This window comes from Panthera pardus, unplaced genomic scaffold (assembly GCF_024362965.1).
Source record: "Panthera pardus isolate Hobbes unplaced genomic scaffold, ASM2436296v1 HiC_scaffold_20, whole genome shotgun sequence".
NCBI lineage: Eukaryota > Metazoa > Chordata > Mammalia > Carnivora > Felidae > Panthera > Panthera pardus.
This window is the reverse complement of record NW_026526766.1, coordinates 3,930,865-3,943,747: the sequence shown is the minus strand read 5'-3', so window position 1 is coordinate 3,943,747 and position 12,883 is coordinate 3,930,865. Positions and strand designations below refer to the sequence as shown.

Below are 12,883 nucleotides of genomic sequence, written 5' to 3'. Positions count from 1 at the left end.
AGCCACGGGACGGGGCCACGCACCAGCACCCACGTCCCTGTGTCCAACAAGCATCCACACGGTTCCTGCGTTCAGGCACCAGAACGCAAAAGCCCTGACGTCTGGAGAATAACGAACACCGCACTTGGGTTCAAGCACACACGAACCACACAGTGTGGCCTCTGAGTGTCCGTACTCCTGCATCTCTGCATGGTCTCTTTTCTACACCCAGCCAGACGGGTCCCACCGAACCTGAGCTGAACCCGCCCTGACACCCTCCTGAAGGTGGACAGCGCCCCCCTTCTAGCGCCCGCCAGTCCTCCCAGGCCCGGCCCTGCGGCACACGTCCACCCGCCCAGGGCATCCACACGCGTGCTCTGTCCCTTTCCTTCTGCACAGCCACCTGTTCCACGGCTCCTGTTCTACGGTTCGGTGCCTGTTTCTCCCACTGAGATGTGTGGCTCGGGAGGCAGACGGTGGCGTGCTCACTCCTCTGTCTAACATGCCGAGTGGCGTCGGCATTCAGTGCCTCCACAGCTACGGATTCTAGTGAATGCTGGTTCGCAGGCAGTAAGTCAACTGAAATGACTGGAAAGCAGCAGGAAAGACATTCTATAGGAAAACCTGGACGAGGCAGGAGAAGACCCCTGGGGAAGGGACCGGCAGCTGGCTGGGCCCTCGGCTGTCCCAGGGCGGGGCCCCTCGTCTGAGCGGGGAGCAGGCCGCCGTCTCTGACCACAGCTGTTTTCCAGCGAGCCTGGGATCAGGTGCTGGACCCTCGAGGAGAGAGGCCTCGCTCACTCTTTGGATTACACCACTCGGGGCTGACTTCACGCAGGCCCGTGACATTTGTGCTGGAAATGATTCCGAAGAAGACGGTAAAAGTCCAAACCTCAGGGGGAAATGAGCTGACAGGGGCCACCCGAGGAACAAATATCTCCCGCACACGATTTCTGCTGGAGGCTGCTACGGAGGCTGCTAAATCAGCATTCCAGCACCCGCTGCGTGCCGACCTGGGCTACCCCGCTCTTGTTTTCAGAATCACTTTTCAAAGAAGAGTTTTGCGTTTAAGATCGTTTTTCAAATAAGAGCTGTTATAGTAAAATCTGAATAAAAAATTCTTAATAGATGTATACTCAGCAAAAACACTCCTAGTTCTAGGAACAGTTAAAAGTCACCTGGGTGTGAGTGAGTACACGTGCCTGACCACGGGGCCAAGTGCCATCTGTAAGGGTCCAAGGTGAGACCGAATGACTGTCCCCTGAGGCACCTGCTTAGCACCTGAGCAGTGACAAACAGGTGGGCACGTCCCCGGCCATAGCTCCTCTGGGAATAAGGCTGACACCTGCCCAAGACAGCGCGGTGCTGTCCTTGACCCCTGACCCCGCCCCAAGGTGGCCTGAGTCTCCAGGATCCCGGGTATTGAGGCCCATCGATCGCTAAGGTTAACAAGGAAACCGTTCAAACAAGGCAGAATTCTCTTCGATTATCTGCCTCAGTGGCGCCATGTAGTTCCAAGGAAAGAGAGAAGTCAAGTCTGAGACCTTGGGGCACTGAGTGAACAAACACAGTGTTTTTATTTCAGATGGATGCCCACGATCGTCGCGCGCCCTATCCTGGCACGTAAAGCAAGCTCTGTGGCTGATACCATTTCTCTAACTCACGTACCCCTGTGCCCGAGAAGACTGTTCACTTTGGGCTTGGACTGGGTGACAAACGCTGGGTTACGAGCGGCATCTCTGTCTGGGAACGTCTTCACAGCGGGCCGTGTGGGTGGTGCCCTGTGATGGTGTGTGAGCCCTCCCCGGAGCCACGTGGGCTCCAGGAAGGGGGAAGCCAAGTTACCCCAACAGTCCAAGCGGGCCCGTCGGTAGGAGGTGACAGGGAAGAAGACCGTACTTACAAAAATTTTCCATTTGTCTTGGATCCGATCAGGACAATCTGCTCCGATTCGACCCGTGAGATTTTGCCGTGGAACCAGGGCATTTTCTCGTGGGCCGTGGTGGCGATCAGCTTCTCCAGCTGTGGTTTCTGGCTGATAATGGCCTGCTCCAGAGCCTGGCCCTGCCGCGAGGAAAAGGGGGCAGAGAGGTACTGAGTAAAAACGTGTAAAAGTCGCAGAGATCATTTCCGATCCGTCTTAAGTCCTGACGTGGTCATTCGTTCATTTGCCACATAAAACCAGTAAGATCCTTGTGTAGGATTTAAATACCTTCAAGTATGTAAGTGACAATGCAGATTTTAGAGCCTGGCCTTTTAAAGCCGGATGGGGCTTCAGAAACCGTCCGGCATCATCCGTGAGGTGCAGAGGACAGGCCTCCTGCCCTTCATGGATCACAGCCCAGCACTGACCCTGTGGTTCTGCGTCACAGCCCGGCCCTGCCCGACACCTCAGAAGCCCTGGGATGTGAACCACAAGGGAGACGTGGTTTTCCTGTCTCCTCTGAGCTCTCACTCTCTGTCTGTACCTGCAGGACATGTGGCCACAGGGCGTGGAGGAAAGGACCATGACAACGTGGAAAATAAAAACGGGAGGGGGCCGACGGCTGGGTGGGTTCCCTTCCCCACCGTGCTCAGTGGGCAGGGGAGAGGTTTCTCCACAGCCGTAAATGAAGACCCCGGCGTAGATTATTGGAAGTTAGAAAGAAGACCAGAAAAAGTAAAAATAAAAATATAATGAACCCAGGGGCACCTGGGTGGCTCAGTCGGTTAAGCGTCTGCCTTGGGCTCAGGTCGGGATCTAGCAGTCCGTGAGTTCGAGCCCCGAGTGGGGCTCTGTGCTGATAGCTCGGAGCCTAGAGCCTACTTCCGATTCTGTGTCTCCCTCTCTCTCTCTCTTTGCCCTTCCCCTGCTCACTCTCTCTCTCTCTCTCAAAAATAAACAAACATTAAAAAAATAAAAAAATATATAATGAACCCAAACTAGGGGGTGGAAGGGAGGCGGGAAGATAGGCGGGAGCTGAGATGCAAAGTGGGTCAGACTGCACAGATGGCCTGAGAAGCAGCAGCTCTGTGTGACAGGGTGCATCCCACAGCGGCGTCCCAAACACCACCAGTCGAGGTCTGGGTGCAGGAAGAAGGCGGCCCGAAAGGGTACCGGCTGCGTGAGTCCCCTCACACGTGATATTCTGGAAAAGGCTACACTGTGGGACAGATGGCTGGTGAGGGGCTGCTGGGGGCCGGCCGGGGGAGGGGCAGGAGACCCTGATTGGGGTGGGACCCACACGGTGCGGGGTGTTGGTCAAAACCCTAGAAACGTACGTCTGACAAGGTTCGTGTTACTGTGCCTGAGTGACCAGTCCACAGATCTGCTGCATCTGACTTTGCAAAAAAAAAACAAGTAAATCAGATGGCCTGGGGCACGTCCACTCCACGCTCATGACAACGACCACACACAGAGTACTGCTCCCTGTGTGCAAGGTGACTTTGGCGCAGGTTGTATTCAAGGGCAGAAAGCAGTCACTGCACACGACCCTCAGAAAGGCTGTGCCGCACACGTCCGTGTGCAGGGGACGGCACCCCCAATGCAGGACGCGCACATCCGGGGAACGAGAGAGAAAGGGCCGAACGCACGGGGCCGAGCAGGAGACCGTCAACCAGCCCGGTGGCTCCTGACATCGGGTGCTGTTGACAGTGAGGCTGGGACTCGGCGGTCCCAGCCCCTGGGGCCTTTCCGGATGACAATTTGCCGATATGTGTGAATTGAACACATGCACCCTTCCCTGCGGCCACACCAACGAGCTCAGGGTCACCCGCCTAGAGGCTGAGAAAGATGGGCAGGGGCACGTCACTGGCAGATTACGTGCCCGTCCCCAGGGCACCGGGGACGTAAATTGCGGGGCGTGGGAGCCGGCGTCAGGGGCCAAGCCCGGGCTGCTGGAGCTCCGGCTCTGCTCGTCCGGAACGTTCTGCGACGGAGCCCCCGGAGCCGTAAAATCGGGAGCCCATCCGTGTGCGCAGAGCGACCCCGTCAGGTCCGCGCACACGGCTGACGCCGCGGCGACCGTCTGGAGGGGCCCCGAGGGAGCCGGTGACCGGCGACCGGCATCGCCGGCAGGCGGGGTGCCCCCCGAGGAGGGGCGCTGTCCCCCAGCGGCCGGGCGCGGGCGCTCACCTGCAGGTTCCAGGTCTGCCTCACGTACTCCCGGATGAGGCTCTCCTTCAGGTCCTCGAACGGGCCGGTCTTGGGCTGCACGCCGGGCGGCCGGTGGAAGGGCTTCTTGAGGAGGCAGACGAGGCCGTCGCACTCCTGGGAGTGGTAGTGGCACAGCTCGGCGGGGCTGCCGTGAGCCCTGCCGCCCGCGATGGCGTACGTGCCGTTGAGCTCGCGCTCGATGGTGTAGTGGTGCGCCTTCCTCCCGTGCGCCACGGACAGCGCGAAGCCGCCCAGGTAATTGCGGCTCTGGCGCAGCAGGTACAGCCCGTCGCTCATGCCCCCCTGCACCAGGTAGTCCTCCGCCTCCTCCCGGGTGATGTTGCCAAAGAAGAAGGGCAGGTGGTTGGCGCTGTCGGCCGCCACGCCTCCCGCCATGCCGGCGCCTCCCCGCCACGGGCCGCGGGCGCACGCGGGGGTCCTCCTGGCAAGAGAAGACAGGACATCGGTCAGGACGCGAGCGGCAAGGACGGTCGCGGAACCACGGACCCTCTGGAGCCCGGGCCAGGCCCTCCCGATGGGGCCAAGAGCTCTTCCCTCCAGGAGCCTGGGGCTCCTCCTTCCAAAGGTGCCCTCTCGGCGCCGAGCCCCAAAACACAGCACGGGACAAAGGTGACCCCATTAACTTCCTCTTCCGGTCGGGACAGAGAAGTCTAAGGACACGTTGCAACGGGAAGTCTCGTTGCAAGACGGCTCAGGCGCTGGCCCAACGGCCCGCAGGTGCCCGGCCCGGCACCCTCTCCAGACGGGGACAGTCATGACGGTCACGCGGTGCAACGCAGACCTGGGTGCTGGGTCTACTGCGTCTCGTCTGGTAGACGGACACCAGACGGCTGAAGGAGCAGCCACATTCACACACGTAGCACCAAGGCCGCAGGCACCTCGGCTCACGGGCCTTCGGCCTGGGCAGGGGGAGGGCCAGCCGCTGCCCTGGGGCATGAAGACAGACAACCTGTCAGGGCCCCTGGCCTCGGACGCCACGCTGTCCCCTCCCTGTCCTTCTCCAGACCACATCCAGGCACTAAAGAATCCAGGATACTAAAGAAACAGTGCGGGTTCCACATTCGACGAGGACATCTGTCACCAAGACGGCACTGAGCAGACACACGCACTTCAGGAATGGAGTGGATGCTGGAGAAGAGAAGGGTCTACGCGTTGCCAATCCCCAGATACCCAAAGCAGTGTGTATTTTAACCAAAAGGGCCTGTCACTCATGGAGAATTATCTAGGTGACCCCGTCCGTACATCTGGGGAGGAAAGCGCGTGCCCCTGCACGTTGCACTCAGGTGTAGACAGTCTCACACACACACACACACACACACACACACACGATGATGGGAGACAGCATCTCCACCATGGGTTTTCCTACACGTCGCGATAAAACATCAGAATAACTGCCTGGGGTGCCTGGGGGGCTCAGTCGGTTGGGCAGAGCCCCTGACTCTTGGTTTCGGCTCGGGTTATGACCTCACGGCTTGTGGGTTCAAGCCCCACGTCGAGCTCTGTGCTAACAGCGCAGAGCCTGCTTGGGATCCTCTCTCTCACTCTTGCTGCCCCTCCCCACAAAATAAATAAACTTAAAAAAAAAAAAAGAATACATGCCTGACGGAGGGAACGATTTTCTCCAGGCGATGTTGCCCAATCTCCTGAGTGAGCCCCGCAAAAGACATCAGTTTTATTATAATTTAAGGATTAAATAGTCTTCTGGCTTCCTCGTCAGCACTGGACTGTTAATGATCAGTTTTTCTTCGTCCACAGTTTGCTTTGTTACATATAGCCTACATATAGCCGGGGGGCTCGAACTCACAAACCGTGAGATCATGACCTGAGCCGGAGTCGGACGCTCAACCGACTGAGCCCCCAGGCGCCCCTCAAGCACCATACTTTAAATGTGAACAAACACTTTGTAATTTACCTAAATCCCAACAACATAACAACCATTTTCAAAATTTGTCATTTGTTGCTTTGGACATGGGTGCTGGCTCTCTCGCATGTAGGGCCCTTGGAAGGAATCAGAACAAGACAGGACGGGGCAAGGCACCTGCTGGCCCATCCCCCAGGGGAGGGTCCTACACATTCATCTCCCAGCAGGTGGCTCCTTTCAGCGTTCAGGGGCAGAGGGGGTGGCCTGGAGGCCTGGCTGTGCTCAGCGTTAGCAGTCCCCATCCCCCGCCCCCTGGGCTGAGCAGCCTTTTTCTGGGGGTGTGATTTGCCATAGGGGACCCTGCCTGGGGACCTCAGGGTCGACGCATTTGGCCAGTGGTGGTGGTGCGGGGTTCCGACAGCAGAGATGGCTCGTGCAAGGACAGCTTAGGGCACATTCTCGGACTATTTAATTTGCGGAACGAACAGTGTCTGTGATGCCCTGTTCCTGCGTCCCCACCACCCACCCAGGGCCTTCTCCTGATCTCCAACCTCCTGTGCACAACACAGGCTGCCTGGCTCCAGCCATCGTCCCCATGAGCTCACGGCCACACGGCTGTTCTCGGCCCTGCTTTTCGGACACCAGCTCTGGCTCACTTGGCAAACCCCAAAGGCTGTGCGTCTTCACTCGGCCCTCATCCGGGCTGCTCCCGCCACCGAACCAGGTACCCGCGGTGACTTCCCGCCGTGCACCATCCCCCGTGTGCCCATCGACACAGCCCCCCCTCCCCACCACCCAGCACCTGCTTCCAGGCTAAATCTGCCTTTTCTTCCGACCCCAGGGAAAGTCTGTAGCTCAAACTGTGTTTAACGCCCATCAGGATAGTTTTCTCAACAGTGCCTAGAAACACTACCTAATGGGGCGCCTGGGTGGCTCAGTCGGTTAAGCGTCCGACTTCAGCTCAGGTCACGATCTTGTGGTTCGTGAGTTCGAGCCCCGCGTCGGGCTCTGGGCTGATGGCTCAGAGCCTGGAGCCTGCTTCCAATTCTGTGTCTCCCTCTCTTTCTGCCCCTTCCCCGTTCATGCTCTGTCTCTCTCTGTCTCAAAAATAAATAAACATTAAAAAAAAAAAAAAGAAATGCTACCTAATGCTTGCTAGTTCAATGTTCCCAGTTCTTTCTCTACACGTGCAAAACCACTTTATTCAAAAGCTCAAAACTGAGAAACAAAGAGGGCCTTTGGGAGGCCCACACCGGACCCCCTAAGCCCCCCGACCTCGGCCTGAGCACGTGCGCAGGTACCTTCCAGGGAGGTGAGGCTTCAAGGTGTTGTGTGGCCAGCTTCTCAAAACACAACAGCATCACTTGCTCCTCTGGGGCCAATTTATGACACGGGTTCAACGTGCATTTCATAATAGAAAAATGTTTCATGACACGAAATCCTATTTTGTGATGCCTGGGGCAGCACCTCCCCCTTTGCTGATTAATTCCTGCCCCCTATGGTTCATCTGCACAGGGGACAATCCCTCCCCCACCATGGCTCATCTGCACAGGTGACAATCCCTCCCCCCCACAATGGCTCATCTGCACAGGTGACAATCCCTCCACTGCCCCATGGCTCATCTGCACAGGTGACAATCCCTCCCCCCCCCCCATGGCTCATCTGCACAGGTGACAATCCTTTCCCCCCCCCTCCCCGACCCATGGCTCATCTGCATAGATGACAATCCCTCTCCCTCCCACCCATGGCTCATCTGCACAGGGGACAATCCCTCTCCCTCCCACCCATGGCTCATCTGCACAGGGGACAATCCCTCTCCCTCCCACCCATGGCTCATCTGCACAGGGGACAATCCCTCCTCCCCCATGGCTCATCTGCACAGGGGACAATCCCTCCCCCCACCCATGGCTCATCTGCATAGATGACAATCCCTCTCCCTCCCACCCATGGCTCATCTGCACAGGCAAGGCTCAGTCAACACACCATGACTTCCCGCTGAGGGTGATCCCTGTTTCGTCCCCACACCAGTGTGCTGGCTTTGGGACCGAGGTGGAGACCGGTGTTCACGGCCCCATCTGGGTGTCTGGAACTGTTCCAGGCACAAGGCAGGTGGCCAGAAATACTGGTTGATTAATATGAGCAGATTTCAAGATAGTGAGTGCAGAGCGATCTCGTTTTGTCTTCGAAAGCTCATGGGCATACACACGGGTAACATGTACGCGCCAGGAGTGGCTGGGAGGTCGGTGGGTGGCTGTGCCCCTCTCTTCTCTGTCCAAACCCCCGCGCCGTCCTCTGCTCTCCTGCCGACGTCCTCGGCCTGGCCTGTACTCCCACGCCCTTGCTAACGTCGCCACGTGGCCAAACCCAAGGTCACCCCACCGCCCCGCCCTCTCTGGCTTGAGCTTCAGGCAGCACTGGACCGGGCCCAGTGCCTCGACTTCAGGGGGTCGGTCTCTATATTCTTTGCTGACCCCTGATGCCATGGCTCCTTATCTGCTTATTAATCTGCAACCCAGGGCCGGAGCTGGGTCTCCAACCGCATCTCTCCCTGCACAGCCTCCTCCCCACCCCCTGCCGCCGTCATGGCCACCTGTGTCCCTCCAGCTCCTGACCTGAACTGCTCACCTGACGTGTCCTCCCAAGTGTCCGACAGGCGACCAACCTTCACGTGCCCCCGAGGGGACTTGGGGTGCGTCCCGTCCTACTGGGGAAATGACACCGACCCTAAGCAGCTGCTGAGGACGACACCCTAGAGTGTCCAGACCCCTCCCTGTCATGGTGCACTGACCTACATTGATCCAGAAGATGGCGTGCTCGCTCTCGGGTGCGTCCGTCCCGTAAGGAAGCAGTGAGCTCCGTGCACCAGGCGGGGCTAGGTCTCCAGGGAGCTCCCATCAGCTTTCCTTTCCATACATCTCAAAGCCACGGCTTCTCACCATCTCCCCAGACCACCCTGGTGGCAGCCACCGCCTCCCACGCACATCGATGGGTCTCCCCCGACCTGCCCTGCTCCTGGTCTGCTCTGATGTCGGCAAGCCATCTCCCTGTCCCCCGTCACATCCCAAACTCTTCCCTGGTTTGGCCCGAGCCTCTCCTCATCTTGCCCCCTTGCACCCGTGCTCGCCACGTCGGGCCACGCCGCCCTGTCCTGAAGTGCCGGGGCCTTTCCTGTCCCCGGCTGCTGCACGTCCCCCTGGCTGGTCTTCTTGGCCCACGTCACCTCCTCCGAGAGGTCTGTGCTGATGACACACCCCATTCATCTTTATCCCATGAAGGGTTTGTTTCTTTCATCACATGCACCACCAACCAGCTCTTCCTGCCCTCACACGGGAGCTCCAAGATCTGGAAGTGTTGACCTGCACCCCTAACACCCTGTGCCTTCCCGGGGGCTCCCAAAATGCCTGTTAAACGGGAACGTGCTCGTCTCTTCTGTTTGGAGTTTCCGCGGGGAACGCATGCTGTGCACAACGCAGACTCCCCACGTGCAGCTGCCGCTTTGCTCTCTGGACGGGTCTGCTAGAACAGGGTCTCTCAGCGGACCCCCTCCCTCTCCTCCTGCAGCCCGGAACCCCCGTCTGCCCGCAGGACACCCAGAATACTTCCGGTCCTGCTCCCCCAGATGCCCGTCCAGTGCTCGCTCACGGCTCCGCTCCCGGTTCACCGTCCTCGCGCCCTTGATGTTACTTCCAGGGCATCCGCCCTCCTGGTCACTTTGCCCGCGCGATTCCACTTCCCCCAAGACCCTCTTCAAAGTGTGGCCAGCTCGGAGGCTGCCAGCACGGGGATCGACACACGCGGGGGAACCACACAAAGGGACCAGGGACCTAGCTTGTTGGCACTTCGGCACATGACTCAGCACCGCGGCGCTAAGCTTGGGCCGTTCCCGGCACAATCACCAACCAGAAGCACAAAGAAACGCAAAAACATGGCCCTGCACAGACCACAAGAAGGACCCTCGTGTGGAGCGTGAGGCCAGACAAGGAGGCAAGGCGTCGCCTTATCAAGCCTCAGCTGGGAACGGGGTGTCTGGACCTCCCATCTTTCACCGCCCTGCACGCGCCCACAAATGACCACACAGACACGGAGAGAGTAGGCTGGGGGCTGCAACTAGGTTCCAGCGAGGAGGCGAATTACCAACGTGGAGTCTGTGAAAAATGAGGACTGGCTACGGGATCTCTCCCTCCTCACCTCCACTGCAAAGGCCCATCCTTGTGGCCAGAGATGCACAGTGTGGCCTTGGGATAAGACTATGTTCTCAGGGGCGCCTGGGTGGCTCAGGTGGTTGAGTGTCCAACTTTGGCTCAGGTCATGATCTCACGGCTTGTGAGTTCGAGCCCTGCATCGGGCTCTGTGCTGGCAGTGCAGAGCCTGCTTTGGATCGTCTGTCCTTCTCTCTCCATCCCTCCCCTGTTCATTCTCTCTCCCTCCCTCTCTCTCTATCTCTCAAACAAAAGTCTATGTTCTTAAACTTGTTATTCTTGTTCCCTAAACCCATGTTCATTTCAGAGCTTTGAGCCTTGGCGTAGGAACAGAAGAGGTGGCCTGTGTCTCTGTACCTCTGTTTTTCTTAAGCCCCATCTGTCCTGGGTGTCAGAAGCCCAGACAAGTGCTTCAGGACGTCTGCTTTTCTTAAGACCCACTGAGCCGTGGCTCCTACAGGTGCTGAACCCTCGACCACAGGGTGCGTCTCCTTCCACTTCCTGCAGAGAACATCTCCAACAGCACTTAGCGTGCTGAGGGGGTGGGTTTCGCGTCACTGGGCCCCAGAGCCTCCCCATATCATATGGACGGAGGCGACAGCGGCAGCGATTAACGGCGCTCTGGGGAGACATTTGCGGACAATTTCTGCTATAGCCCCGCCACAGAGGGGAACAAAATCAGAAAGATGCAGAAAAGTAACAAATGACCCTGGCGTATCACACTCAGAGGCACACGGCCGCCTCGATGCAAAGCAGCCGTGATAGAGATTTGCCTGGGAATTTCCTCTGTGGCTTCAAGCTGAGAGAATTAAGTGTGGGGCTTGAGTAAAGGGAACAACCTCACAGTTCGGTGAATTTGCATAAGAGGAAAGAGTCCAGCCTTCAGGGACAACAGGGCTTCCTGGGGACTGGGCAGGGGCTGGCCGATTAGTCACAAGAGACGGCCAGGCTGGGGTGGGCACAGCGGGGCCGCCCCCGAAGTCCCCACAGACGACCACCCTTGGCGGGTCTGCAGGGAGCCGTGGGCGGTGCCTTCTGCGTGCAGGATCTGGCCACGTGGAAGGCGACTCGTGGACATAGACGCCGTGGCTCCTGGCCCGAGTCAGCCCTGTGTCCACTAGCCCGCCCTCGGCGAGACTGCCCCGCAGCGCTGTCCCCAGCCTCCCCGGGGCCTGCCGTCCGGCCACACCGCTGCTCGTCCGAGACTGAACCACACAGAGCGATCTCTGCCAAGCATTCCCTGATCTGGGTTTGCAGGAAAGCACATTTCTTAGAATAGAGGCACGTGTTTCAGAAATAAAACGTAAGTCTAAGGCTGGCTGGACAGAGTGACTTTTTGCTAATGTCCACAGGCGAGGAGAAGTGTCAACAGTGGAAAATATCATCCAGACCTTCAAACCAGAGTTCTCTGGCCACGCGTCCAGAGCTGGAAGCCACTAATGGCCCATCAGGGAGAGGCCGACGTGGCTCAGCCAGCACCCGGCTTCTCGGGCCCCACAAGAGAACCTCGCTCTGGGCCGTCTGATGCTTCTCCGCTGACGTGGCCGCACAAATCGCAGCTATTAGCCCCTCATGTCAACATACAGGTTAACTCTCGACATTCGTGGTTGCAACTAAGCGACCAGCCCACCTCAAGCGATTTAACGTCAAAACAGAAATCACTGAAGGTGTATGTATTTATCTTGAGAGGGAGAAAGAGAAAGGGAGCCGCAGAGGACTGTCAGAATCCTGTGCCGAGCCTGCCGATGCCCGGGCCCAGAAAACCCGCTCCACCTTCCCCGGGGAGCAAGGGCTACCCCTGCGGCCTGTCCGCGGGGGCTCCGGGCACACGCAGACGTGCGCCTCACGGGCGGGGCTCCTGCATGAGGATGCTTCCTTGTTCACAGGTGAGCTGGCGCTTAGCCAAGAATCCGTCAACACAGGATGACATCCAAGGTGTCACCGGGTCAAGTCCCGCCCTGCTCTCCTGAGGAGGGAGAGGGTGGGGTTGCAGCCAGCAGGTCCCGGAACGTCCCGGCCCAGCTACCGTGGCCCGAAGGCACCCTGGATGTGGCTGGCAGCTGTCCCCGGCCTTTCCACAGGGCAGACCACACAGGGAAGCAGGACCGGCCGGAAAACAGCCATGATTTTCCGTGGTCCCGCCCCAGGTGACGCGCAGGGAGACCCTGGTCACCCCACAGACGCGTGGCTTCTCCTGTCCTGTCCGCAGGGGCCTGGCTGAGGCTTTCAGCTTCTGGACACTCTTTCTTACGTTCCTGTCCCCACACCTCATTCACACAGACTGCAGGGACCCTGCAGCTGCCGGAGAACCCGGACCACGTGATTTCAACCCACCGGGACGCGCTTACGTGGGATAAGACATCTACGGCAAGTGCTTCTGAGTACACACCCAAAATCACTATCACTGTTTTCTTTTCTTTTTTTAATGTTTACTTATTTTTGAAAGAGAGAAAGATACAGAGAACGAGCAGAGGAGGGGCAGAGAGAGGGAGGGAGACTCAGAATCCGAAGCAGGCTCCAGGCTGTGAGCCATCAGCACAGAGCCCGATGCGGGGCTTGAACTCACGAGTCATGAGATCATGACCTGAGCTGAAGTTGGATGCTTCACCAGCTGAGCCATCCAGGCGCCCCCCAACCCTAACCTATTTTAAGTATCAAATTCTCCTACAAGGCTGGACCACGAAGGAG

General features: G+C 58.4%; 1 protein-coding gene across 2 annotated transcripts in view; it reads right to left on the bottom strand.

Annotated features, from left to right (window-relative positions):
• The window catches only part of SYK (spleen associated tyrosine kinase), an 84,219-nt gene that overhangs the window by 46,433 nt on the left and 24,903 nt on the right, over positions 1–12,883 (bottom strand). For both annotated transcript variants that reach the window (XM_019463753.2, XM_019463752.2), the window contains exons 2-3: positions 4,094–4,556; positions 1,883–2,043 (exon numbers count right to left, since the gene is read on the bottom strand). In XM_019463753.2, coding sequence (XP_019319298.1) covers positions 1,883–2,043; positions 4,094–4,510 — 578 coding nt within the window. In that variant the 5' untranslated portion in view covers positions 4,511–4,556. The remainder of the gene's footprint in view (positions 1–1,882; positions 2,044–4,093; positions 4,557–12,883) is intronic.